We start from the raw sequence: 27,571 nt of genomic DNA, 5'->3' as shown, positions 1-27,571 counted from the left end.
TATTAATCTCTTCCTTTTTAAATGAAGGTTTAATTGGAATTGAAATCATGGAAATGATTCCAGTAATTTGCTCATCAGCCAAGTTAAACAAACTGACCCTGTAATCAGTCCATTTATCACTTCCTCCCTTTTTCAGCAACAGTTAACATTAGCTATGACTCCTCAGTAGTTACTACACCTCAACTATCAGGCTCTTGGCGCAAAGACGATAACTTCACTTGCCCCATCACTGAAATATCCCCAAAACCTATGGACTCACTTTGAAGGACTCTTCATCTCATCATCTTGATATTTATTGTTTATTCATTCATTATTCTTACTCTTTCTTTTTATATTTGCACAGTTGGTTGCCTTTTGCACACTGGGTGGACGTCAAGCTGGTGCAGTCTTTCATTGATTCTTCTATGGTTATTATTCTATTTTGGATTTGTTGAGTATGTCCACAAGGAAATGAATCTCAGGGATGTATCAGGTGACACACAAGTACTTTAATAAAAAGTTTATTTTGAACTTTGAACTGTTTTGCAATCATCTGCTACCAGCTCTATCACGGGCATTAGCCTACCAACATTACAGACAATTTCAAAAGGGAATGGCTCAAGAAGACAGCATCGATTAAAAAGGACTCTCAATGCCCACAATGTAGCCTCTTCTCATACATACCAGCAGGGTGGATGCACAGGAGCCTGAAGACCCACACTCAGTGTTTCAGGAACAGGTTCTTTCCCATTGCTATTAGATTTCTGAACAGTTCATGAACCCATGAAAACTATCCCATTTGTCCTATTCATATTTTATTGTCACTTGAAAGTTTTTTTTCTTTTTTGCACTGCACTGCAAGACAAACTTCACAACATACATCAATGATAATAAACCTGATTCTGAGAAATAGACAGTCAATGCTTCTGGTCGAGACCCTTCACCTGCATCCAGAAATGGCAAGTCAATTTCCCTATCTCTAAACCCCATGAGCTCATAATCCTCGATCACCTCGGAATGCAGCATTCCTCAGCACTGGTGGCCTGCTATTCAGCTGCCAGAGCCTTAAACTTTCACACAACTCTCTGTAAAGTGTTGTGTGTGAAAATCCCAGAGCAGCAGTTACTCAAACCACTCCATCGGGAAGCAACAATCATTTCACAGTCAAAGTCACTTAGATCACATTTCTTCCCCATTTTCATGTTTGGCCTGAATAACTGTATTTATTGATCATGTTATTAGAGCATTTTTTGGGGTTCGCACATATAGCAAATAACAGTAGCAACTGACTTCACCAGTCGTCAGATGCAAATATGAACTGTGGATTAAATCTAAAATGCAGCTTGGAACAATGTGTTTCTAAGAACCGGGAGGAACAACTAATTGGACAACCAGGCAATGCTGATTTAAACTTGTTATTTGGGTGTCTGTAATGTGGGTGCAAAGGAGGAGAGGTGAGGGTGGTGTGCAGTTCAAAGGAAGCCTTATCATTTGGAATTGTCCTTTGATCTGTAGCACATAAAATGTCGTGTAGTGCTGGGTCAGGCAGACCTCCCCCCTCTGAAAGGGTCACCACCTGATGCCTGCTGTATCTCATTTTGTCGAATGAAGAGACTGCTTCAAATTTACCAGTACTTCTCTCCGGTGACTTTGTTCATGCGAAGACACACGTCTGCATGCTTTTATGCACTGAGTTGCTGCCACATGATTGACTGATTAGATATTTACTTTAATGAGCTGGTGTACAGGTGTACCTAATAAAGTGGCCACTGAATGTATGTCAGTGATGATAAACACAATTTTGATTTTACTCCTGTGGCCAAGGAGCAAGAAATAGTGATCACAACCTCCATAGTTTGTTCTCTTATTTCTTCAAATAACCCAGATGAGTTGTCCTCTTCCAAACATACCAAGCCTCTTGATACATTACCTCAAATTTGCTTATCCCATTCAATATTTCACGCTCTTCCTTAACTACAATATCTCATCCTCCCCCTTTCGCTGTTAAATTTACCTTGTTGTATAATGCACGGTAACTAAGCACCTCCAGGAAACTCAGAGGAGACACTACAGATTGCACGTTCTGAAATCTAGAGGGCTACACGCAAGACGGCAGAGGATTTCTGCCAGTCAGACAACATGGGTGGAGGGAAGTGGACAGTCAATGTTTCTGATTGAGACCTTTCATATGGACCAAAAATGTCAAATGTCAATTCCCTCCACAGGACCTGCCATGTTCTTCCAGATCTTGTCTTCAATGGAAGTGGTACTACTAAATCAAAAGGCATGAAATAATAGACATGATTCAATTGCGACAAAGGTTCATCCTCATCTTTTTCAACGTGACTGAATTTTCTAAAATTCTATACTTCTAGTCATATATCCCTTGGGCATCAATGACACATGTAACTGCATTGTCCTTTCCCAACTCTTCTCCACCATTAACCAGCAGGAAGACACCGTGCTTCCCTGCTTCCACCTTTGTATCTGAGAATCACCAGTAATGGCTTCTCTTTCTGTGCCACTACTTCTGACAACCCCAAATATCAATCCCTGGCTTATCCCTCCAATTTTCCTTTCCTGCATAAAATCTCATGGTAGCAACATCAAGATTTCTTGCATCCCCTGCCCCCCCCATTGTGAATCCATTGGTTATCACTCTGCCTGGTAGCTCACTAACGCAGGAGTTCACAACCTTTTTTATGCCGTGCACCAATATCATTTAAGCAAGGGGTCCGCAGACCCCAAGTTGGGAACGCCTGCGCTAAAGCATTCAGATTCTCACTTGTTTTCAGTTGCTGCCCTTCCCCATCTCTAAACCCCTCTAGCTCCATAATCCTCTTGATCATATTTGAATGCAATTTTCCTCCGCATTAGTGCCCTGCTGTTTAGATGAGAGTGCCTTAAACATTAGAGCTCCCTCTTTAAACCTCCAGACCTCCTCACTACTCTTTCCTCTGCAAAAACCTCCTTCTATCCAAGCACTTGATTTTCTGCTCTAATGTCTCTACATGTGGCTTGAATGGAAACTAATGCATTAACCCTTTCACTAACACAAGAACAAAGAGTGCAAACACAAGTAGGACAGAGCAGGTATTGCACAACAGTTTTCAGAAATTTTAGTTAGATAATCAATTGTAGATATTTACTATAAAGTGAGGACTCACCAATTAACGTGATTTTAGTAATATCCATTCACTACATCAGATTCTTTACTGAATGTAAATTAGCTTTAAGTTAGATGCAGTTTTGATAACTAACCATTTCTCCATCTGTTTAGCTCCATCTCCAGGTGCTGAAGAGCATTCTTCAGGGACTTGTTTTTCTCTTTTTCCTTCTCGTATTTCTTCTTCCACTCCTCTGCCGTCAACTCCAGATTAACAGATGCTGTGTTCTTGATAGTCTTTGCTCTGTTAGATGGAGAGATTTACCAAGTAGAATAGACTTTATTGCTGCTTATAAATTTTCCTGCCCATCTGGCTTCACTGGAAACCACCAGCTTAAAGAAACATTTCTTCTCACACTGAAGTAGATGCTCCAGGATAAATACGAACAAAAGAAACAACCTCCAGAACAGGGGTTCCCGACCCGGGATCCATGGACCCCTTAGTTAATGGCAAAAAGAAAGGTTGGGAACCTCTGCCCTAGAACTATAGAGCCAGCAGCCCCATCTGGGCTAGATTAGGTGAGTAGGGTCAGCAGAGGATTAAACAAGACCTGACATGGAACGAATCACTCCTTCCACACTGATGGCCATTCATACCTGGAGAGGAGATGAGAAATCACCCACAGTTTGTGTATTAGAAATGTATCACCTATGAAAAACAATTCAGCCCAGTTCATGACTGTTGCCATGTTTAAGAAGCCCCAACCACTGCAGGAGACCCTAGAACAGAGTTTCTCAACCTTTTTCATGCTATGGATCCCTACCATTGGCTCAGAGGTCTATGGACTCCAGTTTGGGAACCCCAGTGTCTTTGTATGTGCAAAGAAACCTGAATTAATTTGGAAAACAATTAATTTGGGATCTAACTTTAACCTGCTTGGAGGAAGGTATAAGGGGATGCCAGAGGTAGTTTCTTGTTTTGTTTTTTTTTTTTTTTTTTTTTTACACAGGGAGTGATAGGTGCATGCAACATGTTGCCAGGCATGGTGTTAGAGGCAGGTACATTAGGGATATTTAAGAGACTTGTAGATAGGCACATGGATAACAGAAAAAATGGAGAGCTATGTTGGAGGAAAGGGTTAGATTGATCTTTGAGTAGGTTAAAGGTTTGGCACAATATCGCGGGCTGAAGGGACTGTACTGTTGTAATGTTACACGCTCCATGTTGTATGCCAATCTCTTGAAAAACTATCAAGTGCATTCCAAGACGTTCCAATGAAGTATCTCGAATCAACCTATACCTCTTTGTTCTGTGACCCTGTCTCCCCCCAGGCCACTTCCACCTCATCACATCCCGTACTGCCTAGCACCTATCCCAATCTGCACTCAGATCTGAACTCTGATCTGATTTTGAAAGGAATGAAAACCAGGTTCTCATCTGCAAAATTATTGAAGGCATGCCAACAAACAGTTTGAAGGGATCAATGTACCAAATATAGTTACAGTTTTGGGTGTGTTATAAAAAATCTCAATAATTAGCTGCATGGTGGATTAGCTTACAAAATGAGTACAAGCCAATGGTAAAATTCAGCTAGAAAACCAGAGATGATCACAACTGGCCACTTCTGCAAAGGAACAGATGACAGAGCAAGGAAATTCATATTTACTCAGAAGGCAATAGAAAAGAACAGGGAGACAATGGATGAAACTAAAGACAACCAAGCCCTTTACTTGTCCAGGCACTTGCTCAAGGAGAAAATGTAATGTGTCTAACATAACTTGTCCATACCAGACGCACAATGCTGGCGCCTGAATGATGCATCAATTTACATTAAGGAATGAAAAAATGTTCAGCTTCACAATGCCTAAGAGTTTCAAGTGCTGAAATAACCCCTTTAGACACTTTCCTGAAGCATCAACAATATATTTTGCACTTCTGAAACCAGGATTACCATGCAAGGATTTGTATATAATGCTGGAAGAAATTTCTTTGACTTACGGTCAAATGCCTGAAAGGTAAATCTATTGGATTAGCTTTCCTGATGAGGCGCTTAACATTGATTAGAAACATAGAAGAGTCAATATTTGTGTCTAAATTCTTCATTGATTTTCTAACAATTGTGACAGCAAATGCTATTAGCTTTAAATTCCCAGTCCTCGCTCCTAGTCCTACATCCAGAATGAAACTTGAGTTCAGAATCTTAATGGTTTTTGAGTAAATAATTACTTTATAAAATGGAACTCATAAAATTCTCATTAACTATGTTGGTGGCATGTTAATAAACACACACGTTGGTCAAATGACCCCATGGTCATGGTTAATTAATTGTCCATGTCCTGTGAAATTACTCTACGCACCACATCAGATTAGATGAAATTCTTACCTCTGGCCAAACATCAAAGTTGTTTTTGATTCGGCTTCATTAAAACTGGAGGGCGAGCAGCAAATAATTATGGTAGTTCGGCAGTTGCCACCAAGGGAATCCTGAAGAATTCGGGTCATCTTACTGTCACGGTATGGAACATGTGTTTTCTGTAAATAAAGCATATCCACAGAAATCACAAAATGGAGCAGCAGGGAAGGCGGCCATTTCGTCCATCATCTTTTGCAACCTCCCCACAGCCTAGCAACCTTCTCTACTCTGTGTAAATGGTAACCTGAAATGCTCGACTCTAAAATATGGGAAATTCACTGGCAACTTGCCACAGGAGCGATTTTGACCTTATACAATTAAATTAATAATTTGAATGCTTCAAGTATGTCACTCTTCAAGATTTATTTTAGCTTTCTGCTAAAAACAGTTCTAAGATAGTTCTGTTTGGGAAGAAAAAAAATAAGCAAATAATCAAGGCTATGATTGCTCATCAAATTTCCCTAAGAAGCCATGGAAAATCCGTTGCTGTCCAGTGGTTCAATTTAGTATCAGAGAATGTATACAATATACAGCCTGAAGTTCTTACTCTTCGCAGACATCCTCAAAACAGAAACAAAACCACAAAGAATGAATGACAGAAAACATTAGAACCCCAAACCCCCACTCCCCCTCCCATGCAAAAACAGCAGCAAGAGCATGATCCCTCCTCCAGTGAAGCCTATGGACCTCTCTCAGAATAATGTTTTAAAATACAAAATAAAATGCACATGATTACAAAAGAAACCAATTATATTGAAATACAGTGATCAAAATACTACCGTGGTTTGTTGCCTACATTCATTATTGAAGGAAATGCTAAATTTCAGTTAGAAGCTAGTAAAAATAAAGATGCAATTTTTTCCCCATCCAAGTTCACGGACCCATGGACCCCATGTTAAGAACCCCTGATGCAGAGGGGCATAGCCCTAATGTGGCCCCAATGGCATCGGCATGGCAGATATAAATTCAGTTATCACTTGTATATTGAAACATACAGTGAAATGCGTTGTTTGTGTTAACAACAAACACAGCCGAAGGGTGTGCTGGGGGCAGCCCACAAGCGTCACCACACAATCCAGCGCCATCACAGCATGCCCACCCTGTTCAGCAAATAAACACAAGGATGATGTACATAGTCAGCACGAATGAGTTAGACCCAACAGGTCCATTTCTACAACTACGGTTCGATGATTTTCTTGAATATCCACAAAGAGCAAAACAGATTGTTTGAGTTGTCCTCAACATCCTATCATAAAATACTATGATCAAATACCACTAATACTTTAGAATCAGAATCAGGTTTATTATCACCTGCATGTGACATGAAATTTGTTAACTTAGCAGCAATACATAATCTAGCAAAGAGAGAAAAATAAATAAATAAAAACATAATAATAAACAAACAACTAAAACAACTAGATGGCGAAGATGGCGGCGTGATGCAGCACGCGCCGCCACTTCGGTGGTGACGTCTGTTATCTGTCAAGTAGGGGACTGTGCACAATTCTGATTTGATGGAGACGGACGTGAGAGTACGGAGGAACATCTGGAAAACTTCTGAAATGCCCGCTTCGCTGCCGCTGCTACAGTGTAGTCCAGAATCTCTGGAGCAGAAGGCCCCGAAATCCTCGGCTTTGCTTGTTTCAGCAGCCGGGGCCAGGTCAAAGGCACTCGGCAGAGGATGGCGCTCGGGAGGCCCTGTATCGGAGATGCTGGTCGGGAGCTTGAAGTTTTTGGACAGATGGGTTCACTGTCAGCTGTGGTCGGCTGCTTCCAAGGCATCGGCAAGTTGACGGTGCCTGGAGGTTTATGGCAGGGAGTTTCTCCTTTTTGCCGCCTGCTATCGGGGACTCGGGAGTCGATCGGCTCAGGGACCTTTGAGACTTTATTTACCGTGCCCATGGTTTGTTCTTCATCAAATTATGGTATTGCTTTACACTGCTGTAACTATATCTTATAATTATGTGATTCTGTCAGTATTAGTCTTTGGTTTGTCCTGTTTTCTGTGATATCACTCCGGAGAAACATTGTATTATTTCTTAATGCATGTGCATTTCTAAATGACAATAAAAGAGGACTGAGTGTTCTCATAATCTAAATCAATTACATATACTGAATAGATTTTAAAAAACATGCAAAAAAAAAAGAAATACTGTTTATTAAAAAAAAAGTGAGGTAGTGTCCAAAGCTTCAGTGTCCATTTAGGAATCAGATGGCAGAGGGGAAGAAGCTGTTCCTAAGTTGCTGAGTGTGTGGCTTCAGGTGTCTGTACCTCCTACTGATGATAACAGTGAGAAAAGTGCATGCCCTGGGTGCTGGAGGTCCTTAATAATGGACACTGTCTTTCTGGGAACCCACTCTCTAAAGATGTCCTGGATACTTTGTAGGCTAGTGCCCAAGATGGAGCTGACTAGATTTACAACCTTCTGCAGCTTCTTTCAGTCCTATGCAGTAGCCCCTCCATACCAGACAGTGATGCAGTCTGTCAGAATGCTCTCCACGGTACAACTATAGACATTTTTGAGTGTATTTGTTGACATGCCAAATCTCTTCAAACTCCTAATAAAAAGCTAATTTAGATTAGCTAACAATATAATTCTGAGGTAACATTAATTCTGTTTCTCTCTCCCCACGGGTGCTACCTGACCTGCTGAGTATCCCCAGCATTTTGTTTTTATTTTAGGTTTCCAGAATGTATTGTGTTCCCTTTTTAAAATTACAATTAAATCTAGCTTGGGATTTCTCTGATCCATCTGAATCATTGGAAAACTCACAGCGCCAGAAAAAAGCTTCCAAGATCTTATTTATATCAGTCACTCCTAGACCCACTTGACAGTGAGATGTACAAGTGAAAAATTCACAACTGAAGCGTTCAAACTCTCTCATCTGTGATCCTGCATAAGTACACCCATCAGTCATTTTATTAAAATGAAATTCTTATTTTTGCAAAGAAAGACTTTCAAATGTGCAAGTGGGATTAGGAATAGACCAACAACTCAGTCACTGTGACTGCATGTTTGTTGCTATGGAATTATGCTGCATTTGTACTTCTGTGCAGATCATCTTTTGAACTGAAGGAATTAAAATATCACATCGTGTTAAGTTAAATAGTGAGAGGCTTTTTTTTTTAAATACAAAAAGAACTAAAATCAAATTGATGAGCAAAAGTAATTGGTTTCCCAAAAATAAATACTGGTTACACAACAGAGCTACCAAGTCCCACGAGCACAAGAAACAGCAGCAGGAGTCGGCCATTCGGCCTGTCAAGCCTGTTCTGCCATTCAATAAGATCATGGCTGATCTGGCAGTGGACCCAGCTCCACCTACCTGCCTTGACCCTTAATTTCCCTGCTGTGCAAAAATCTATCTAACTATTTCTGAAAGGTACTTAAATAAAGTAACCTCTCCTGCTTCCCTGGGGAATGAATTTCCCCAAATCATGAGAATATGCCCCCTAGTTCTAGTCTCCCCTAACAGTGCAAGTATCTTTCCTTGCACTGTTAGGGGAGACTAGAACTAGGGGGTATATGCTTCTATCTTATCTATCCCTTTCAGAATTCTGTATGTTTCTAAAAGATTCCATCTCATTCTCTTGAATTCCAGTGAGTATAGTCCCAGGCAATTCACTTCTCTCCTCAGAAGCTAACCCCTTCATCTCTGGGATCAGCCTGATGACTCTCTGCTCTGCACCGCCTCCAAAACCAGTACATCCTCAAGTAAGGAGACCAGTACTGCACACAGTACTCCAGGTGTGGCCTCACTAATACCCCGTACAGTTGTAGTATAACCTCCCTGTTCTAAAACTCAATCCCTCTAGCAATGAAGGGCAACATTCTGTTTGCGTCCAAGTCAATTGGTTTCACTGAAACTGAACTCACGTGGAAATTACAGTGGAGAAGTAAAGACTGACAAGAGTTTCAACACTCTGTCACTGTAATATCCTGCAAGAGGACCACAAACTTTTCATTGGGTTTGGAGGTTTGTGTGTCTCAATGACCCAGAGCGCTATGTAGGCTGGAGTCAGGGCTTCATGCTTTGACTCTTGGTAGGGTCACCCATACTAAACAGGCCAAAGGGTAGAGGCCAGACTATAAGTGGTCCACCAGTCTTCCACGTCCATGGGTTCAGTTCAGGGCTAACAACCTGACTAGTTAAACAAAACCGTTACGGAAACAGCAATGAAGAATCCTTCTACGTCTGTGTGCAACAGTATGCCTGGGTCTCCACCCAGAGCTTCCATAACTGACGGTAGCGAAAACAAATAAGTTGTTACTGGCATGATGAAGGAAGCCCTAAGCACCACTGGAAAGTCAGAGATGAAGGACCTTTAATGCTGCCCTGACACCAGTGTCGTAACAGGCAGTGAGCAAGTCAGTCACTGTAATATCTACATGAAACAGCTATGTTTAAAGTTCTATAATCAATTCAAGTTTGCAGACTGCTGCCACCATAGCATCTAACAAAACACTCATATCCTTGGTATTATGAGCTTATGCCAGATAAGATTTCGTCTTCAACCATTTCCAGATCTTTCTGTTATTAAATAAATCTGTGAGTCAATTAAAACTCCAGATTCAACTTCACTTCCTGAAACCTTTAATGTGACATATTACATCCAGACCAAGTCATCTTCTCCAAGATCAAACCCTAACACTTGTCTTCCAATTCATGGAGCTAAAACAAGGAGAGTCAAGTGCAAAAAAGGCTCAAAGGTCAACACTTCAATAAATGCGTAGGAAAAAAATTGCAAGAGAGAACTTTATAAGGTCTCAGCTTTATCACAGAATACTCTCACATTTCACAATGCTCCAAAACAGAAGATGAACTGTACAAAACTCTACAGTATACATGGTTAAATAATAACTCTAACCTCCAGCCAGCTTTGACCTTTAAATTTATCATTCCATTAATTACATTGTCACCGGATCTACTGAACCCTTGATCGTTAGGCTATCAAACCCCATACACTCAGCCTTTCATTAATTCCTTATCGTTTCCTTCCACAGGTCGAAACATTGTGAGGGTTTATAGAAAGTCCTTCAAAAGGTGCATGGTTAAACAGTTCGTTACCTAGACTGCATATGGAATTTAGTTTAATTTGCCATCATCTTGTCATTAATCCATCAATCAGTAACGTTCAAATATTACCTAATTGAGTAAACAGTAGCTTGTGATAAAAAGTATGGAAGCACAATGAAAGCCAGAATCTTTGCTAACTATAAATTATTGAAAAGACTTACAGTTCCCTCAGCCAGTGCAGAGATCACATTCCCCAGAGCAGAAAGAGACTTATTGATATTTTTAGCTTCATCAAGGACAGCTCCTTCAGCTCCTGTTTTGCTGACCTACAATAAACAGATACAGACAGTTTGTCAAAATGATATCCAATAACTACATCACATTTTTCTTGCATTCGTGTATTAAAGTGATTGGTTCAAGTCTAGTGAAGAAACATCTGGACTTTTCTCTAAGAATACAGAACCAGAATGACTGTTTTAATTAACCCTTCACTAGTTTCTTCTTTTCTTTAACGTGACTGACCTTAAGGCAGTTGAAATTATTGGCAATAAAAACTGGTATGAATAATGTCAAAATAGGAAATGGAACTCTAACCGATTAAAATGTTAGTCACACACACTGCCAAATTGATCCAGAGCTCCACTTTCGTTCATTGTAGCAAAGGTCATCACTTACAACAAGGAATGAACATTTTGCCTTGATTTTCTTTCTCATTTCCTATCCAGAAATAACTTGAACAGGCAAGAATCCATGCTGGCTCTAACTAGGGAATCAACTGCACGGAGTCAAGTACTTAATCTCAAAGAAGTTCCTACAAGTCCTGGTGTGGCCTTATGAGCTCCACAGCCCTGCAAAAATAGTGAGGTGGTGTTGATGGGTTCATGTCCATTCAGAAATCCGATGGCAGAGGGGAAGAAGCTGTTCCTGAAACGTTGAGTGTGTGTCTTCAGGGTCTCTTCTCTGATGGTAGGAACGAGAAGAGGGCACATCCTGGATGGTGGGGATTCTTAGTGATGGATGCCATCTTCACGGGTTATCACCTTCTGAAAATGACCTCGATGTTGGGGAGGCTAATGCCCATGATGGAGCTGGCTGTGTTTATAACCCCCAGCAGCCTTTTCCGATCCTGGGCAGCAGTCCCTCCATACACCATACATAATACACACAGCAACATATTTTGTCTCACCCTATCAGAGATATTCCCTTGGTTCTATTCCCTAGTTTTAACACACGGACTCAGACATAAAGCCTTATGGAACCAAGATCAGACAAAGGGATTGCAACAAAAAGTTGTATGATTAGGAATGCAAAAATTGTGAGGGCTAAGTCAGCTTCAATATTTCCAGTTGTCCATCAAAGAGCTTTCAACATTAATTATCCAAGATCTTAAATTTAAAAAAAACTCTTGAGTATCTTACTGTATGCTTCTACGCTTCATGCAACAATGCACTAGTCTGATCCAATATTTTATCAAAGATTGGGCAAGGATATCCTGGGATGAAGGAGTTGCCCCTTTCGCAATGATTGAACTAGTTGAACTAATATGTAATGGAGTTTAGAAAGATGAGAGGTACAGTGACATGCAAAACTTTGGGCACCCCTGGTCAAAATTTCTGTTACTGTGAATAGCTGAGCCAGTAAAAGATGACCTGATTTCCAAAAGGCATAAAGTTAAAGATGACACATTTCTTCAATATTTTATGCAAGATCACTTTTTGTATTTCTATCATTTACAGTTTCAAAATAACAAAAAGGGAAAAGGGCCCGAAGCAAAAGTTTGGGTACTCTGCATGACAGTACTTAGTAACACCCCCTTTGGCAAGTATCACAGCTTGTAAACGCTTTTTGTAGCCACCCAAGAGTCTTTCAGTTCTTGTTTGGGGGATTTTCGTCCATTCTTCCTTGCAAAAGGCTTCTAGTTCTGTGAGATTCTTAGGCTGTCTTGCATGCACTGCTCTTTTGAGGTCTATCCACAGATTTTCAATGATATTTAGGTCAGGGGACTGTGAGGGCCATAGTAAAACCTTCAGTTTGCGCCTCTTGAGGTAGTCCATTGTGGATTTTGTGGTGTGTTCGGGTTCATTATCCTGTTGTAGAAGCCATCCTCTTTTCATCTTTGGCTTTTTTACAGATAGTGTGATGTTTGCTTCCAGAATTTGCTGGTATTTGATTGAATTTATTCTTCCCTCTACCAGTAAATGTTCCCTGTGCCACTGGCTGCAGCACAAGGCCAAAGCATGATCGATCCACCCCCATGTGTAACAATTGGAGAGGGGTTCTTTTCATGAAATTCTGCACCCTTTTTTCTCCAAACATACCTTTGCTCATTGTGGCCAAAAAGTTCTATTTTAACTTCATCAGTCCACAGCACTTGTTTCCAAAATGCATCAGGCTTGTTTAGATGTTCCTTTGAACCTTCAGAATAGAACTTTTCAGCTGCAATGAGCAAAGCAAAAGCCAAAGATGAAAAGAGGATGGCTTCTACAACAGGATAATGAACTTAAACACACTTCAAAAACCATAATGGACTACCCCAAGAGGCACAAGCTGAAGGTTTTGCCATGGCCCTCACAGTCCCCTGACCTAAAGATCATCGAGAATCTGTGGATAGACCTCAAAAGAGCAGTGCATGCAAGACGGCCCCAAGGATCTCTCAGAACTAGAAGCCTTTTGCAAGGAAGTACGGGCAGAAATCCCCCAAACAAGAATTGAAAGACTCTTAGCTGGCTACAAAAAGCGTTTACAAGCTGTGATACTTGCCAAAGGGGGTGTTACTAAGTACTGTCATGCAGGGTGCCCAAACTTTTGCTTCGGGCCCTTTTCCTTTTTTGTTATTTTGAACTGTAAAAGATGGAAATAAAAGAAGTTTTCTTGCTTAAAATATTAAAGAATTGTGTCATCTTTAACTCTATGCCTTTTGGAAATCAGTTCATCTATTACTCACTTAGCTATCCACAGTAGCAGAAATTTTGACCGGGGTGCCCAAACTTTTGCATGCCACTGTACTATCACTGAGGCTCGTTGTTGAAGCCTAGTAATTAGATTGTGCAATCATTTTTCCCTCCCTGCATGATGCAATCCAAAATTTCACCTAGAAATGACTGCTAAGGAGACCCATTCCAGATAGCATGATGCCTCATACAACACCTGACGAAGCAGATTTCAGGGCACTCTGCATTACTGTTAGACGTTATTATTCCTCTCCGCGCCTTGCAGCAACACAGGCGCTTCTTTAGTAATTTTGTCAGGTTTTTTAAATGAGGCTGAGTTATTAGCTCAACGCTCAACCCAACACGGATGAAAAACGTGCAAGGATCTAGCCAGATTCGAACATGGGACCACTCGCCTCGAAGTCTGGGTGCAGGTGCCGCTACACCAGCGGAAGTGCATCATTGCCTTGAGATTTAATGGTACAGCACATTCTGTCAACATAGGAACACTTAACCAGACAACTGCAAAACACACTGGAGTCTGCTCTTGGACATTCCCAAGTGCCTAGTCTGTGCTCAAACTTACAAGCCATGAGCAATCAGTGCTCAGCACTGGTCCCTCAGGTAGTATAGCACGTGGCTGCAAATGACAGGCAGATCCAGGAGAGTGGCACACCCCAGGGAAGTGGCACAGAAATAAATAATGGTGAAATCTCTCTCCACGCAGCTTGATTTCCTCCACTCTGAGCTCTTCTGGTGACTGGTTGCCATGGGATTTGTGCTCCCAAGGGCAGGACGGAAGATGTATTCCAGTATAACTGGGACTCACACTGGCAGTCTCTTTCGAGGTGTAAAACAGTCATAGTGTGCCCCCTCCTTGTTTTTAGCCAGTTTTGCAATTTTTTGGGAGGAAATCTGATGAGACATAGATTAACACACACACACACACAATGATGTCTCAGCACACCAAAGAAAAAGACGTAGGTACGTGCAACTGTTTTCTCAGTCCAGAGAACCAGGGAACTAATCCCAGCCGTCAGTTGAGAAGAAGCGCCTTTATATGGAGCAGCAAAAATCCCTGGAGATCTCAACAGCAAGGGGCTGGGCATGCACATCCACTTAGAATATTTAAGTAAAGATCAATACAGTTTTGCACACAAACAAAAATCAATAGGAGTCAGACACAAAGTGGATTGAGGCATCAAATCAAAGACAATAGTATTAGATAGCAGGGACAGCTTCGGGAATTGTACAAAGTATGTTGTTTGTTTGTTTGCTGTTTGTTTGCTGAGCCATTCTGAAAGATGAAAATCATTGTAAAATTTCTAAGTGTAACAATGTTAACTATTTAAAACTTATAGTTAAGTGTGTTTATACTATTCATAGGAATGGGGGCAAGATGTACTTGGGAAATTTTATTTACTGCTCATCTACTAGAGAGTGTATACGGAATCATTGACATGGTGAAGCTACATTTCTTTTCCATTGATTGCGGACTTCAGGAAGGGGAAATTGGGAGAAGACACATCAGTCCTCATTGAGTGGAACAGTGGTAATGGTGAGCAGCTTTACCTTTCTGGGTGTAAAACATCTTAGAGGATCTATCCTGGGTCCAAATCACAGATACAATCATGAAGAAGGCACGCCAGTGGCTATACGTCATTAGGGGTTTGAGGAGACTTAGTGTGTCACCAAAGACACTGGCAACTTCCCACAGATGTACGCTGGACAGCGTTCTGACTGGTTGCATTGCGGAGGCTCCAATGCACAGGATCGAAAGAGACTGCAGAGGGCTGTTGACTCAGCCAGATCCATCACAGGCACATGCCTCCCCGCCATCAAGAACGTCTTCACAAGATGGTGCCTCATGAATTTGGCACTGAGGAGCCTTGCCACCCTGGACATGCACTCTTCTTGTAGCTACCATTAGGGAGGTGGTACAGGAGCTCGAAGACCCACACTCTGGTGTTTTAGGAATTGCTTCTTCCCTCTGCCATCAGATTCGTGAACGGTCCATGACTCGAATACTACCTCACTATTCCTCTTTTGCATTATTTATTGTAACTTACAGTGATCTCTATGTCTTGAACTGTAGTGCTGTCATTAAACAACAAATTTCATGGCATGTCAGTGACAGCAGTCCTAATCTATCTGAAATGCTCCTGAAAAGAAAAGCTGTCGAGCATCCCCTCCAAAGGATGCAACAATGGAATGATACGGAAGGCAAATCTGCAAACTGGGTTCTTCCATGAAACACATCACTTAATTTAAAGGTTATGGAATTGAACACTGCCTTTATTATAAGATTACATGTCAACATTGAAAGTTTAAATCAAATGTAAGTGTTCACACAAGAAACTGTTTAAGTATGTTGCCTGTGGTATCACTTACAATAATGAGTTCAAATAATTAATCAGATGTTTGTTCTAATCATTCAGCACTGGCCCCATGGAAAAGAGCAGAATAATTGCTACCCTTTCACTCTACACCAAACGGCAGAGGAAAAAATCATTTTTGACAGCATCTTGCTGATGGTTTTGAAGTTCCTTCTCAGACATTAATTAAATCCAGCTCACAGAAGATCTGAAAGTTGTATCTTACCTTTTCACTACCAGCTAAATCCACAAGGTACAGCTTTCCAGAGAGTTTCTTTTCAGTCTCTATGTTCTCCTGTTTAATGTTAATGAGGAAAATGCTGTGGCTTCGGGAGCTGTGTTCATTCATGTCTGCACAGGCAATCAGTCAGTCAGTTAGAAGTTTATAAAGAACATTACAACACAGTACAGGTCCTTTGGCCCATAATGTCATGCCATCTCTTTAACCCATTCAATGATCAATATAGCCCTTTCCTCATACATTTTCCTATCATCCATGGAACTATCCAAGATTTTCTTGAATGCCCCTACTGTATCTGCCTCTACCACCACTCCTGTCAGGACACTCCAGACACACACACCACTCTCAGTGTTTACCTCTGACATACAACGCCCCCCCCACCCCAACAATCTTTCCTCCAATCACCTCAAAATTACGCTCCTTTGTATTAACTATTTCCACCCTGGGGGGGGAAGTCTCTGGCTATCCATTCTATCTAGGCATCTTATCATCTTGTACATCTCTCATCCTTCTTCCCTCCAAAGAGAAAAGCCCTAGCTCGCTCAATCTGTCTTCATAAGACAAGCCGTCTAGCCCAGGCAGCATCCTGGCAAATCTGCATCCTCTCTAAAGCTGCCACACCTTTCCTATAATGAAGCAACCAGAACTGAACCGGATATTCCAAGTGTAGCCTAATGAAGGTTTTATAGGGCTGCAACTTTAGCTTACAGCTCCTGAACTCAACTAATTAGTAGTTTGCATGTTTAATACTTGAAGGGGAGAAGAGGGCCTGTTCAGGCCTCCACTGGCACTCTGCATCCTACCAGATGCAGAAGAACGAGCCAAATCAGAGATACAAAATGTGGTTATTCACCCTATTTCAATGCCTTGTGTTTTACAGGGCTCCGATCAAACACCTGCTTCGCAGGACAGTGGTCAAATAAAAACAATGCAAGTCCAAGCAGTTTGTGAAGAAGAGCAAACATCTTTAAAATAATTCACCAATCCGAGAATACAAGCTTCAACTAAGTTTGTCAATTGAATGCAGTTGCCATTTCAAATTATTATTTTTTGGACAGACACAAATAAAATTAGATTTAGAAGTATTTTGTCCTGGAGATAATACTTCAGACATCTAAGGACAAAATTAAAAAGACCATTTCACCAAACAGACACACTTAATTCAATGACCATGAATTATCAAGCTAAGTACTAATGTTGTGATTTTCCACAGCAGTGACTCATCTCTTTGGACTAAAGATCTCTTTCTATTAAAGTCCACTTATTCTGCAACATATTTGACACGTTCACCTCAAAGAATTGATGTTCCTCTCAAAATTCACAGCCAGAAAAGAAGCTGTAAGTTCTTCCCTACCCCACCACCCACAAAATTGTTGTCAATGGTGGTCCAAGGATTTGCTTATTATTTATAATGAGGAAATTAACTGCCTCTTATGAAAGAGATCCATTTTAAGAAAGAAGCCCTTAACATAATATCAGTCAGGATATTTACAGTGCAATATTCTCAGAGAAATTTACTCCTCTGCAGAATGTTAGTTTCTTTCTCGAAGGGAGTAAATTTCAGAAGTTACAGAACGTTAATTTCATTCTGCAATGAAACCAGATTCCACAAAGCCTGCAAACCAGCAATAAAAACAAAGAAAAACTTACTGGTAACAGCTACATGACGATTCGCCTTTCCTTCGTCAATAACGTCCATCACCTCTTCAGGACTAGAAACAAACCTCTCCGTACATCCCTTTTAGAAAATTGTTAAATAAAAATATTAGTGGAAAATTTCCAAAGACTTGCAAAACTAACAAAATAAATAGACTTTTTTGACAGTTAGAAATCAAGTGATATTTTTATAGCACTCTTTAGCAGAAAATTACACACCTAAATAATTTTGGGCAGCAGCTGTTATTTATGACTAATATTTGAAAAATATCCAAAAATGAATTAATAGCGTGGTTCATACATAGAAATATTAAATCAATTCCTTTTAGTTCTACACTTTCCCAAATTATCTCTCAGGTTTTTCAGAGAAGGGCAAAGAAGATAATGAGGAGGAGGTGTTCAGCTCCTGGAGTCTAGCCTGATATTCAATAAGATCATGGCTGGACATTGATCTATATATACAAGTTCATATTTTCACCATTCCCTTAACAGTTGTAGTTAACAAAATTGTATCAATTTCAAATATAAACAATTGGCTGGTACCAATTGTCATTCGCTAAAAAGAATTCCTAACTTCCACTAATTCCGCATTCGGTGTGCTCCTTAACTTGGTTCCTGAAAAGTCTGGTGCTAATTATTATAATTATGCTCAGACCTGGCCCTAGATATGCAAATCAGCAAGACAGTTTATCCTCATCTACTCTTACTTTCCCTTATTATCTCAAAATCTTCAGAGTTCCTTTATCTTCCAGGTTCATTGTACAACTGGAATGACATTGACTCATTTGAGCCTTGAACGTGTAGGTACCATTCCAGTGCACTCCATCTGAGGTTAACCTGCCCCTCACCAACTGTAATACACAAAGAATACTCAACGCCTGGGCTGAATGGCCCTTTGTAGAGCAGCAAGATAACATTCATTTCCGTGAATAGAAAAAAGGGATTAATGTAGAATTCATGAAAATGCGTACGTGATTATCTGGGAATACTAAGGGTCTGTTTATGTGTTATATGACCATTTCATTCCCTACAATATAAAGCCAATGTTCCATCAAATTTTTGAGTATTTCTATAGTTATCAACGGCCTGTCATGATCCATGCTTATGGCTGCAGTCGTCTCTTTTGGTCACTGCTGGTTCTAGATTTTCACTTAAGGATACGAGCAATGTCTAAATGTCCTAAAAGGTCTAAATCAGGGGTTCCCAACCTTCTTTATGCCATGGCCCCTACCATTAATCGAGGAAGTCTGTAGATCCCAGACTGGTCTAAATCTCCAAAATGAAATCCACTTACAAGAGTTTTGCCTATTAATTTTAACTCATTGTTTCATTGTAATTTATGACTTCTATCAAAATAGTACGGTCTCTCTTTGCATCTTCAACAAAACTGGGTATGAACTGTTTATAAGTACAGTACGGTGCTATGGACTCTGTTAGTCTAAGCTGCTGAGTTGAGTATTTCCTGCCATCCAGCTGACTTCCCAGCCAGGTGAGTTCACCCAGTGCCTTCCTACCTCAGGCCCTTTGTTCAGGAATTCCACCAGCATAACGCCAGAGGAAAAATTAGAGAAATCAGTTTATTCGCTATGTTTCTATAATCTGGACACATTGCTTCAGCAGGTAACAAAAGCAGATTTATTCATAATTTACAAAAAACTAAAGACGTTAGAAGCAGAATTTAGCAGGACCATGAGAAAGGATGAGGAGAATGTGAATAGCTCCATGGCTCTTTCAAAGAACCAGCACAAGTACAATTGTCCCTTTGTGTTGTTCCTGTTATTTCCAATGATTGATTTGGCATCATCCTGGCAGTGACAGCCCGTCAGTCCTCGAGTCGGAAGACTCAGAGAAGCGACACTGAAGACCGTAATATCCAAACAGTGAGCTGTGGTCTCCCGTTCTCGTTGTTGCAGGAGCAATATCTCCCTCTCTTGATAGTGAGAGAGAGCCTGTCTGAGATACCGAAGTGCTGGGATGGACAGTAGTTTTTGATGGACTCCAGATCAAGGGGGCTTTTGCTATTGCTTTCATGGTGGGGGGTCAGTGTTTTGCTGCCGCAAGTGGGGGGAGGGGAGGGACAGGGACGGTTGATGCTTTTGCTGCTACTTGTGCGTGGGAGGGGGACGGGGGCTTTGGAGTTCTGACGTTTCTGCCGTTCATTCTTTGGGGTTTTTACTGTTTCGTGGATGTCTGTGAGGAGCAAGAATTTCAGGTTGTATACTGTATACATTTTCTGATATCAAATTAAACCACTGGTCGTGCAAGATCCATCATTGCAAAGATGCACACATTTAAATTGGTTATTGAACTGGTTTGGCTAAAGCCAGACAGCAGTACGGCCGCGGAGTTAATGAGCGTAGTTGTCTTAGTTTCTCTAATCAATATGATACCAGTCTGTGATATCACACAAACCCCTTGTATTGATTTTCCTTTATTATGATAGATGAACCACTGAAGCAATAACTAAATCAAGTTAGCCTCAAACTATGCTTAGAACAGTTTAAATTTGAGACCATAAGGGTGGTTTAAAGGTAGCTAATCTTGACAACGAAATAAATCTGTACACTGCCCCCATTACTTACAAAATAATTTTTATCCAAACATCTGGAAACATCATAGAAGATTCTCTGCTTTCTTAAAATCCACAACTATTATCTAATCTGCATGAGTGCACTGCATACAGAATCTATTTAATGTGAGAGTATTTGCAAAACTTCGAACATTGAATTTTGCCATTTCAAATTTCATCTGAAAACCCTCATTGCCAACAATTTCTATCTTTGCATTTGCAGTGAATGGAATTTGTAACAATAATTTTATGTCAAATTATGGAGGGAGAAAGGCAAGCCGAGAAAACCTGCATCAGTAGCTCCCACTAAAAATTAATGCCATAATCACAAGTTCCAATGTAGGTTCTCAGCCTGAAATGTTGATAGTTTATTCTTCTCTACAGATGCTGCCCGACCTGCATTTTCAGTGTGTTACTAAAAAGATGACGCCTTATCATTTTTCAGAACTTAGGGCATTTAATAGCCTGAATACAAGTGAGACTAGAAATATAATGTTAAATGGCAACAGAAAAATTAATTTGAAAGCTCATCCTAAAAATTTTGATTATTCCCACTTCTTCTGGTAATGATTACTTTGAGACATTGGTGCATTGCGTACATTTTGATCATTTTTGAACCAACTGAAGTTTAACTAATGCATTACAATCATAAGAAATTCAAGATTATTATCGTTGCAGGGCCAATACTGACTCAATTCCAGACAATGAAGCTTTCATTCAAGACTGGGAGGAAGCTGGGGTTGAGTTAGGGAACAGGTTTTGCTTTAACAGCCCAAACTGTAACAAATTTTGTTTCTTAGCTGTAGTTGTCTGACCAGCTATCAGGCAGGAAACTCAGCTGACTGGCCTGAGACTGGACAGGAGTTGGGAGTAGGAATTGGAGAATGGGGATTAAATGTGATTATGGGGTGGAAGGGTTCTGTGAGTAAAGTATGTGAATTTGAATAGAGGTGGTTGGTACTCCATCATGGAAAAAGGTTGTGATGCCATTGACAGCTTTGGGGGAGAAAAAGCATATCTGCTGATTCACCAGTGCTCGTCTGCGGTTAGTTTGTTGGTTGAGGCCCAGAACATTTTGGTTTAAGTTCCCACCTTATTTAATCAGTTTTGGCATGTTTACCATAACAGACATTTTTGGATCACCGCTCATCCACTGACTTGCTTGCAAGAGTTGGAATTTTTAAAAATTTTATTTATTGAGATACAGTGCGAAATAGACCCTTCTGGCCTCCTGAGCCAAGCTACTAGCAATCCCTGGTTTAACCCTAGCCTAATCACAGGACAACTTACAATGATCAATTAACCTACCAACCGGTACATCCTGGACTGTGGGAGGAAACCGGAGGACCTGTAGGAAATCCATGTGATCACGGGGAGAACGTACTAACTCCTTACAGACAGCTGTGGGGATTGAACTCACATCGCTAGTACTGTAAAGTGTTGTGCTATCCACTACACTACAGTGCCCTCAAATTCCATTATGAACCCGGATTCAGTTCCCACACTTGCCTGCAAGGAGTTTGTACGTTCTCCTCATGACCCCCTTGGTTTCCTCCCAAAGTCCAAAGACCCACTGGTTGATAGGTTAATTAGTCATTGCAAACTGTCCCACGATTAGGCTGGGGTTAAATTGGAAGATTGCTGGGTGGTGTTGTATTTCAATAAATAAACAGACAAACAATCTGATATCAATGAGATATCTGCAATATTGTGTACAACATTAATACAAAACTATTTAATCATTCATTGATATAGGCATCCGTTAGTCTCATGAGACCATGGATTTGCGCCTTGGAAGGTTTCCAGGGCGCAGGCCTGGGCAAGGTTGTATGGAAGACCAGCAGTTGCCCATGCTGCAAGTCTCCCCTCTCCATGCCACCGATGTTGTCCAAGGGAAGGGCATTAGGACCCATACAGCTTGGCACTGGTGTTGTCACAGAGCAATGTGTGGTTAAGAGCCTTGCTCAAGGACACACACGCTGCCTCAGCCAAGGCGACCTTCAAATCACTAGACGAACGCCTTAACCACTTGGCCACGTGCTAACACATTCATTGAACAGTATTAAAATAAGACTGTCCTTTCTTCCAGGTTCTGCTTAAATGCAGGGTGATGGCTATTTACAGCCTACACCGGACTGACTCAAGCCACCATCATATTCTTTGTTGCAACCATGAAGATTGTAGAGTATTCAGAAATAAATCTCACCTTAACAAAAGGTACTCTGTTTTTATCCTCATGTACTGAAAGATTTGTTTTTGAAACTGCAACAAGAAATAAAACAACTTAATTTAGTTTAGAATTTAATCAGCTGATATTCAGTTGAAGTAATGCATCCAATATATTTCTTTTTCTGCTGCTTCTTTTGTTAAGAAGAGGGTCATCTGGAATACATGCAGTTTACATGAGGAAGATTTTACTTTCATTTGAAAAAGGTAATCAATTTTGGAGTTCACAACATTAAGATGGATGGAAATACTGTGCATACAGTAAAACATATTCTTGTGTAATATATGTTAATGAAAAGGGTGATTCATAGCTATATACAAAAAAAAACAGTCACTGGTCTAAACAATACACACAATGTGCTGGAGGAGCTCAGCAGGTCAGGCAGCATCTGTGGAAGGGAATAAACAGTCGACGTTTTGGGCCAAGTCCCTTTATCAAGACTTGAGTCCACTTAAGACCGTAAGACATGAAGGGTCTCAGCCTGAAACATCGACTGTTGATTCCCATCCATGGATGCTGCCTGCCCTGCTGAGCTCCTGCAGCACATTGCTCTACATTTCCAACATCTGCAGTACCTCTTGTGTCTGTTAGTCTAAACAGTTGAGGGAGGTTAAAATTGCTGCTCACTCTCAACTCCCTCTTCTTCAAAGCCTCACCACTTTCTACATTAATGATATTATCTAAAACCTACACTTCTTGTGGAGAATTATCATTAACATATTCTGCCTAAAGAAGAATATGCATTTTTCTCATACTTTCATCCCCCAAATTTTCTCTATTTGTGTGGTTATATTTCCTTTCATACCCCATCTGTCTTCATGTCTAACCCCACACATTAATGTTGGATGGGTGAAATGGACTGTAGATTGTAGATGCTGGAATATGAATCAGTTTTACACCCAAAATATCAGTCATCCCTTTCCTCCACAGATGCTGCTTGACACGCTGAATTCCTCAAGCAGTTTAGTTACACTCTCTCAAATGTCTTCTATACCAAAGGTCCCCAACCCTCTTAATGCAATGGACTAATACCATTAAGCAAGGCGTCCGTAGACTCCAGACTGAGGCCTTTGCTCTAAAGGTTCACTATTACATCTCTTTAGGACAGAGAGGAGGAGGAATTTCTTTAACCAGAGGGTGGTGAATCTGTGGAATTCACTGCCACAGACAGCTACGGAGGCCAAGTCATTGGGTATATGTAAGGCAGAGGTTGATAGGTTCTTGATTAGTAAGGGTGTCAAAGGTGACAGGGAGAAGGGAGGAGAATTGGGTTGAGTGGAATAATAAATCAACCATGGTGAATGGTAGAGAAGACTCGATGGGCTGAATGGCTTAATTCTCTTCCTAGGTCTTATTACAATGTTCACAAATTTCCATTCCCATACACTTGAGATTCTCTCAAAAGCTAGATCATATTAGCCAGAGTAGACTTGAAATTTTGGAATACTTGATGAATTAAGGAAGTCTCAGATCTCTTTAAATCAGGGGTTCCCAACCTTTTTTATGCGGGCCAATACCATTAAGCAAAGGGTTTGCGGACATCAGGCTGGGAACACCGGGTTTAAATCTCTATCGATCCTTCCACCACTAACACCAGCAGGCCAAATTATTGAATAGCCCTATTAGAGATCTGAAGCAGTCCAGGAAGTTTATCCACCTGACCTAATTCTTCCCTCAATCAATTTAATTCTTCTCCCACATTAATCTCACTACTGTTAGCAGGATGTCGTAGGGTTCAAAAATTACCAATTTATTTACTTCAAGAGTCCATGATACTATAGGTATCCCTCGTGACCAAGAGTGTTTCAGGTAGGTGATAGGGTACTATGATTTTCAGGCACTTATAGATCTTTCACTTTTATCGAAGCATTAAACTTCCTTCAAAAAGACAAAAACAATCTCTTACCATCCAGCAAATCCCGAATTTTGTCTAAATAGATCTCAAAATAGGAAACCTGAAACAAAACACAAGGTATTTCAAATAAGATCATAACCTTGAAGAAATTTCATGTTGGAGGAACTTTGGCATCTTTGGAAATGAATAAACAATTGGTGTTTCGAGCTGAGACCTTTTCTGATGAAGGGTCTTGGCCTGAAACTTCCAACTGTTTATTAATTTCCATAGATACTGCCTGACCTGCTGAGTTCCTCCAGCATTTTGTGTGTGCATTGTTCTGGATTTCCAGCATCTACAGAATTTCTTGTGCTCATCTAAAACAAGGCAAGTTTCAGCATTACAGTGTCACTTATTTACCAGTTTTTGTACAATCATAAAGACAGAGTATTTCTATAATGAGTCTTGTTGCAATTGATGGCTGCTAACTTGCTTTCATTAGGACCATAAATGTTCCTAATTATTACCTACTGTCTCATTTCTTCAGGAAACTTTTCCTCTGCAATTCATTTTCCAACTACATTTTGATTGCAAAGTTATGACCAACAGCACGTACTGTCTTCTTCACCTGCACATTGTTACCAGAGTCACAGCAGAATACCATGGAACATGATGCCATCTTGATTCTTAACAATTTGGGCACCTACGATAAATTGTATTCATTTAGGGCCAATGATGTGGTAAAACATGCTGAAGTACTTCGCAAGGTCATTATCAAACAGAATTTGACATCAAAATATTTAGGAGCTTATAGGGACCAAGAGTTTATCAAAGCAGCTAGTTTGAAGGAGCTTCTTAAAAGAGGAAAAGGGAGTAGAAACTGAAGAGTTAAAATTAATGTTTCTGTCACCAATGAAAGGAATTGTGGGATGCTGAATTAAAAATGACAGAATTTGAAGGGAGGTTGGGGGAGAAGCAAATATGATTTGGAAATAGGGAGAGAAAATTTTGAAGTGTATGTTATTTAATCAGGAGCCTCACTTTCCAGATAGTGGCACTCAAAGGTTCCACAGAGAATTAATTACAAGGTATCTGAAACTTGCCTCAACCAGCTGCATATAAGATATATGGCAGGAAGCAGAAGGAATCAACTTTAACATTAAGTGAAGAAACTCCAAACATCTGGGCTGTCTTCAGCTATTACCCTGGAACCAATATGGTTCAGACTGCTAGAAGACTACATTATTATTTTCAAATCCAGTTGACGCCAATAGAGGTACAAATTCAACTTAAGTATGCAAACTGGTCAATGGGTTGTCACGATATAATTATTGAAGAAAGACTTCACAAACCTTAATGTGGAATTCTAGATTCTCGTCCATGGAATAGATGTGATCAAAGATGTCATGAGCTATCCTTGGAATAATGCCCATCAGCTGAGGATTATGAAGCTTTCCCTAAAGATATAAAAATCAACAAAACACAAACACTGTTCAAGGTCCTCAAGTTATGTTGCAAATTGTCCTATTTAATGAAAAGAAAAAGTCATTTTCCTACCACTGCATATTAGCTTCACTTCCAAAATAAGAAACCAGGGGTTCCCAGCCCTTTTTATGCCATGAATCACTCTATAGACCTCAGGTTAGAAACCTCTGACCCAAACCATTAACCTTTAAAATATATTGGAAACATAGGGGACTCACTGTGTCCCTCTGGCAGACCGTTTGTTGTGTAAAGTACATCAAACAGCCTTATAATCCAAAAACATAATTTAGTCAATTCCAAACACAATTAAAGTGTATTGATTGCTTTCACCAAAAAGCTTATCTTTGGTGAGGATTAATATTTCAGGTAAACCTGTGTGCGTAACATAGTTTACTAATTGCTGGGAGGAAGAAAACAGTTCCCCAGTGCATCAAGAAAGGTGTGAGCAACGCGTCAGCAAAGGGTGGTGAGAAATCGCAGCCAAGAAAGGAGAGCTGCTCCTTCGATACCTGTGAGAGCAAACTCAATTCTCCATAATATCAGCTTCTCTGGGGCCATTAGTTTCATCAATGCATGTGCCAACTATCATTTCATATTCAGCACATTATTATTGAGAATTCTGAACTAGATTAATTATTTCCAACACAAAGCCAAGTAATCATGTTGAAGTTTTCTTCAATACATTGGCCAAGATCTTTTTATTTTCCCTGCTTATGCAGATACCATTATAAAATAAGCTTACTTTTGAGTTTGAAAGTAATGGGAATATAACTTCCTACAATTTGCACAAAAAATATAAATGTATTCTTTGCCTTCCCCCATTCATGAACAAGAAATTTGACATCAACTCTGGAAGAGCTACCAAGGATTTGGCTTACAGCGAACACAAGTTGGTATGTCTGGTTAGTTTAGTTCAGAGGATCCCAAACTGAGGTCCACAGACCTTTCCGTTAATGGTAGGGGTCCATGGCATGAAAAAGGTTGGGAACTCCTGGTCGAGGTGAACTTGCAGGTGTGGTAACCTTGGCCAAAGACCAATGCCAGCCTTGGCTTGGTTTTGTTATTGCAGAAATTATAAGACTAGTTAGTTGAACAAGGTGAGTCATTTCGTCAAAAGCAAGAGGAATAAGTGAAAAATTGGCATAAAAATTACAACCGCAACAAGGCACTAGCATTAACTGAATCTTTCCTCTACAAACGCTCTTTGTGATCCTATCCTGTGATTAGAGCAATTCTGATAAGATCATTAAACAGAATCAAGCAGCAAGCTAGTGCAAGTTTCTAATATAATTTCTGGTCTAGCTCCATAAAAATAACTGTAAGCATATGCCACAGATGGCTCCTGAAGGTAGGAGTACTGAAGTGATCAAAAGGCAATCTGATACACCTACACAGATAGGGAAAAAGCACTGAAGAGCAAGAGGTGAGAAATAGATTTAGTTTCCTCATTTGGATTTCATGTCAAAGGCATTGGCAAGAATGAATATTTCCTGCTTTTGAAAGGATACCTCAGGGAATATATCAACCACTTACCTCCATGGTATGTGTTTTCCCAGAAGATGTTTGACCATAAGCAAAAATAGTTCCATTGTAACCGTCAAGCACATCTGAAATAAATAGATTAGTAGCATTAATTATGTAAGCAACTGAAATCTTACCCTATCAAAAGCATGTTAGTACTCAAAATATTTTAAGCTACTGTAACTTAATTCAAACAATAAATAACCATTCCACTT

The 27,571-nt window shown here is 40.3% G+C and overlaps 1 protein-coding gene across 2 annotated transcripts in view; it reads right to left on the bottom strand.

The window, feature by feature from the left end:
* The window catches only part of LOC140197964 (kinesin heavy chain), a 146,255-nt gene that overhangs the window by 60,777 nt on the left and 57,907 nt on the right, over positions 1-27,571 (bottom strand). For both annotated transcript variants that reach the window (XM_072258641.1, XM_072258643.1), the window contains exons 3-11: positions 27,369-27,442; positions 25,703-25,807; positions 24,423-24,471; positions 22,496-22,551; positions 17,715-17,802; positions 16,050-16,174; positions 10,740-10,844; positions 5,470-5,618; positions 3,241-3,389 (exon numbers count right to left, since the gene is read on the bottom strand). In XM_072258641.1, coding sequence (XP_072114742.1) covers positions 3,241-3,389; positions 5,470-5,618; positions 10,740-10,844; positions 16,050-16,174; positions 17,715-17,802; positions 22,496-22,551; positions 24,423-24,471; positions 25,703-25,807; positions 27,369-27,442 — 900 coding nt within the window. The remainder of the gene's footprint in view (positions 1-3,240; positions 3,390-5,469; positions 5,619-10,739; positions 10,845-16,049; positions 16,175-17,714; positions 17,803-22,495; positions 22,552-24,422; positions 24,472-25,702; positions 25,808-27,368; positions 27,443-27,571) is intronic.

This window comes from Mobula birostris, chromosome 5 (genome assembly GCF_030028105.1).
Source record: "Mobula birostris isolate sMobBir1 chromosome 5, sMobBir1.hap1, whole genome shotgun sequence".
Classification (NCBI taxonomy): Eukaryota; Metazoa; Chordata; class Chondrichthyes; order Myliobatiformes; family Myliobatidae; genus Mobula; species Mobula birostris.
The sequence above is the reverse complement of the archived record's forward strand: the minus strand, read 5'-3'. Positions and strand labels throughout refer to the sequence as shown.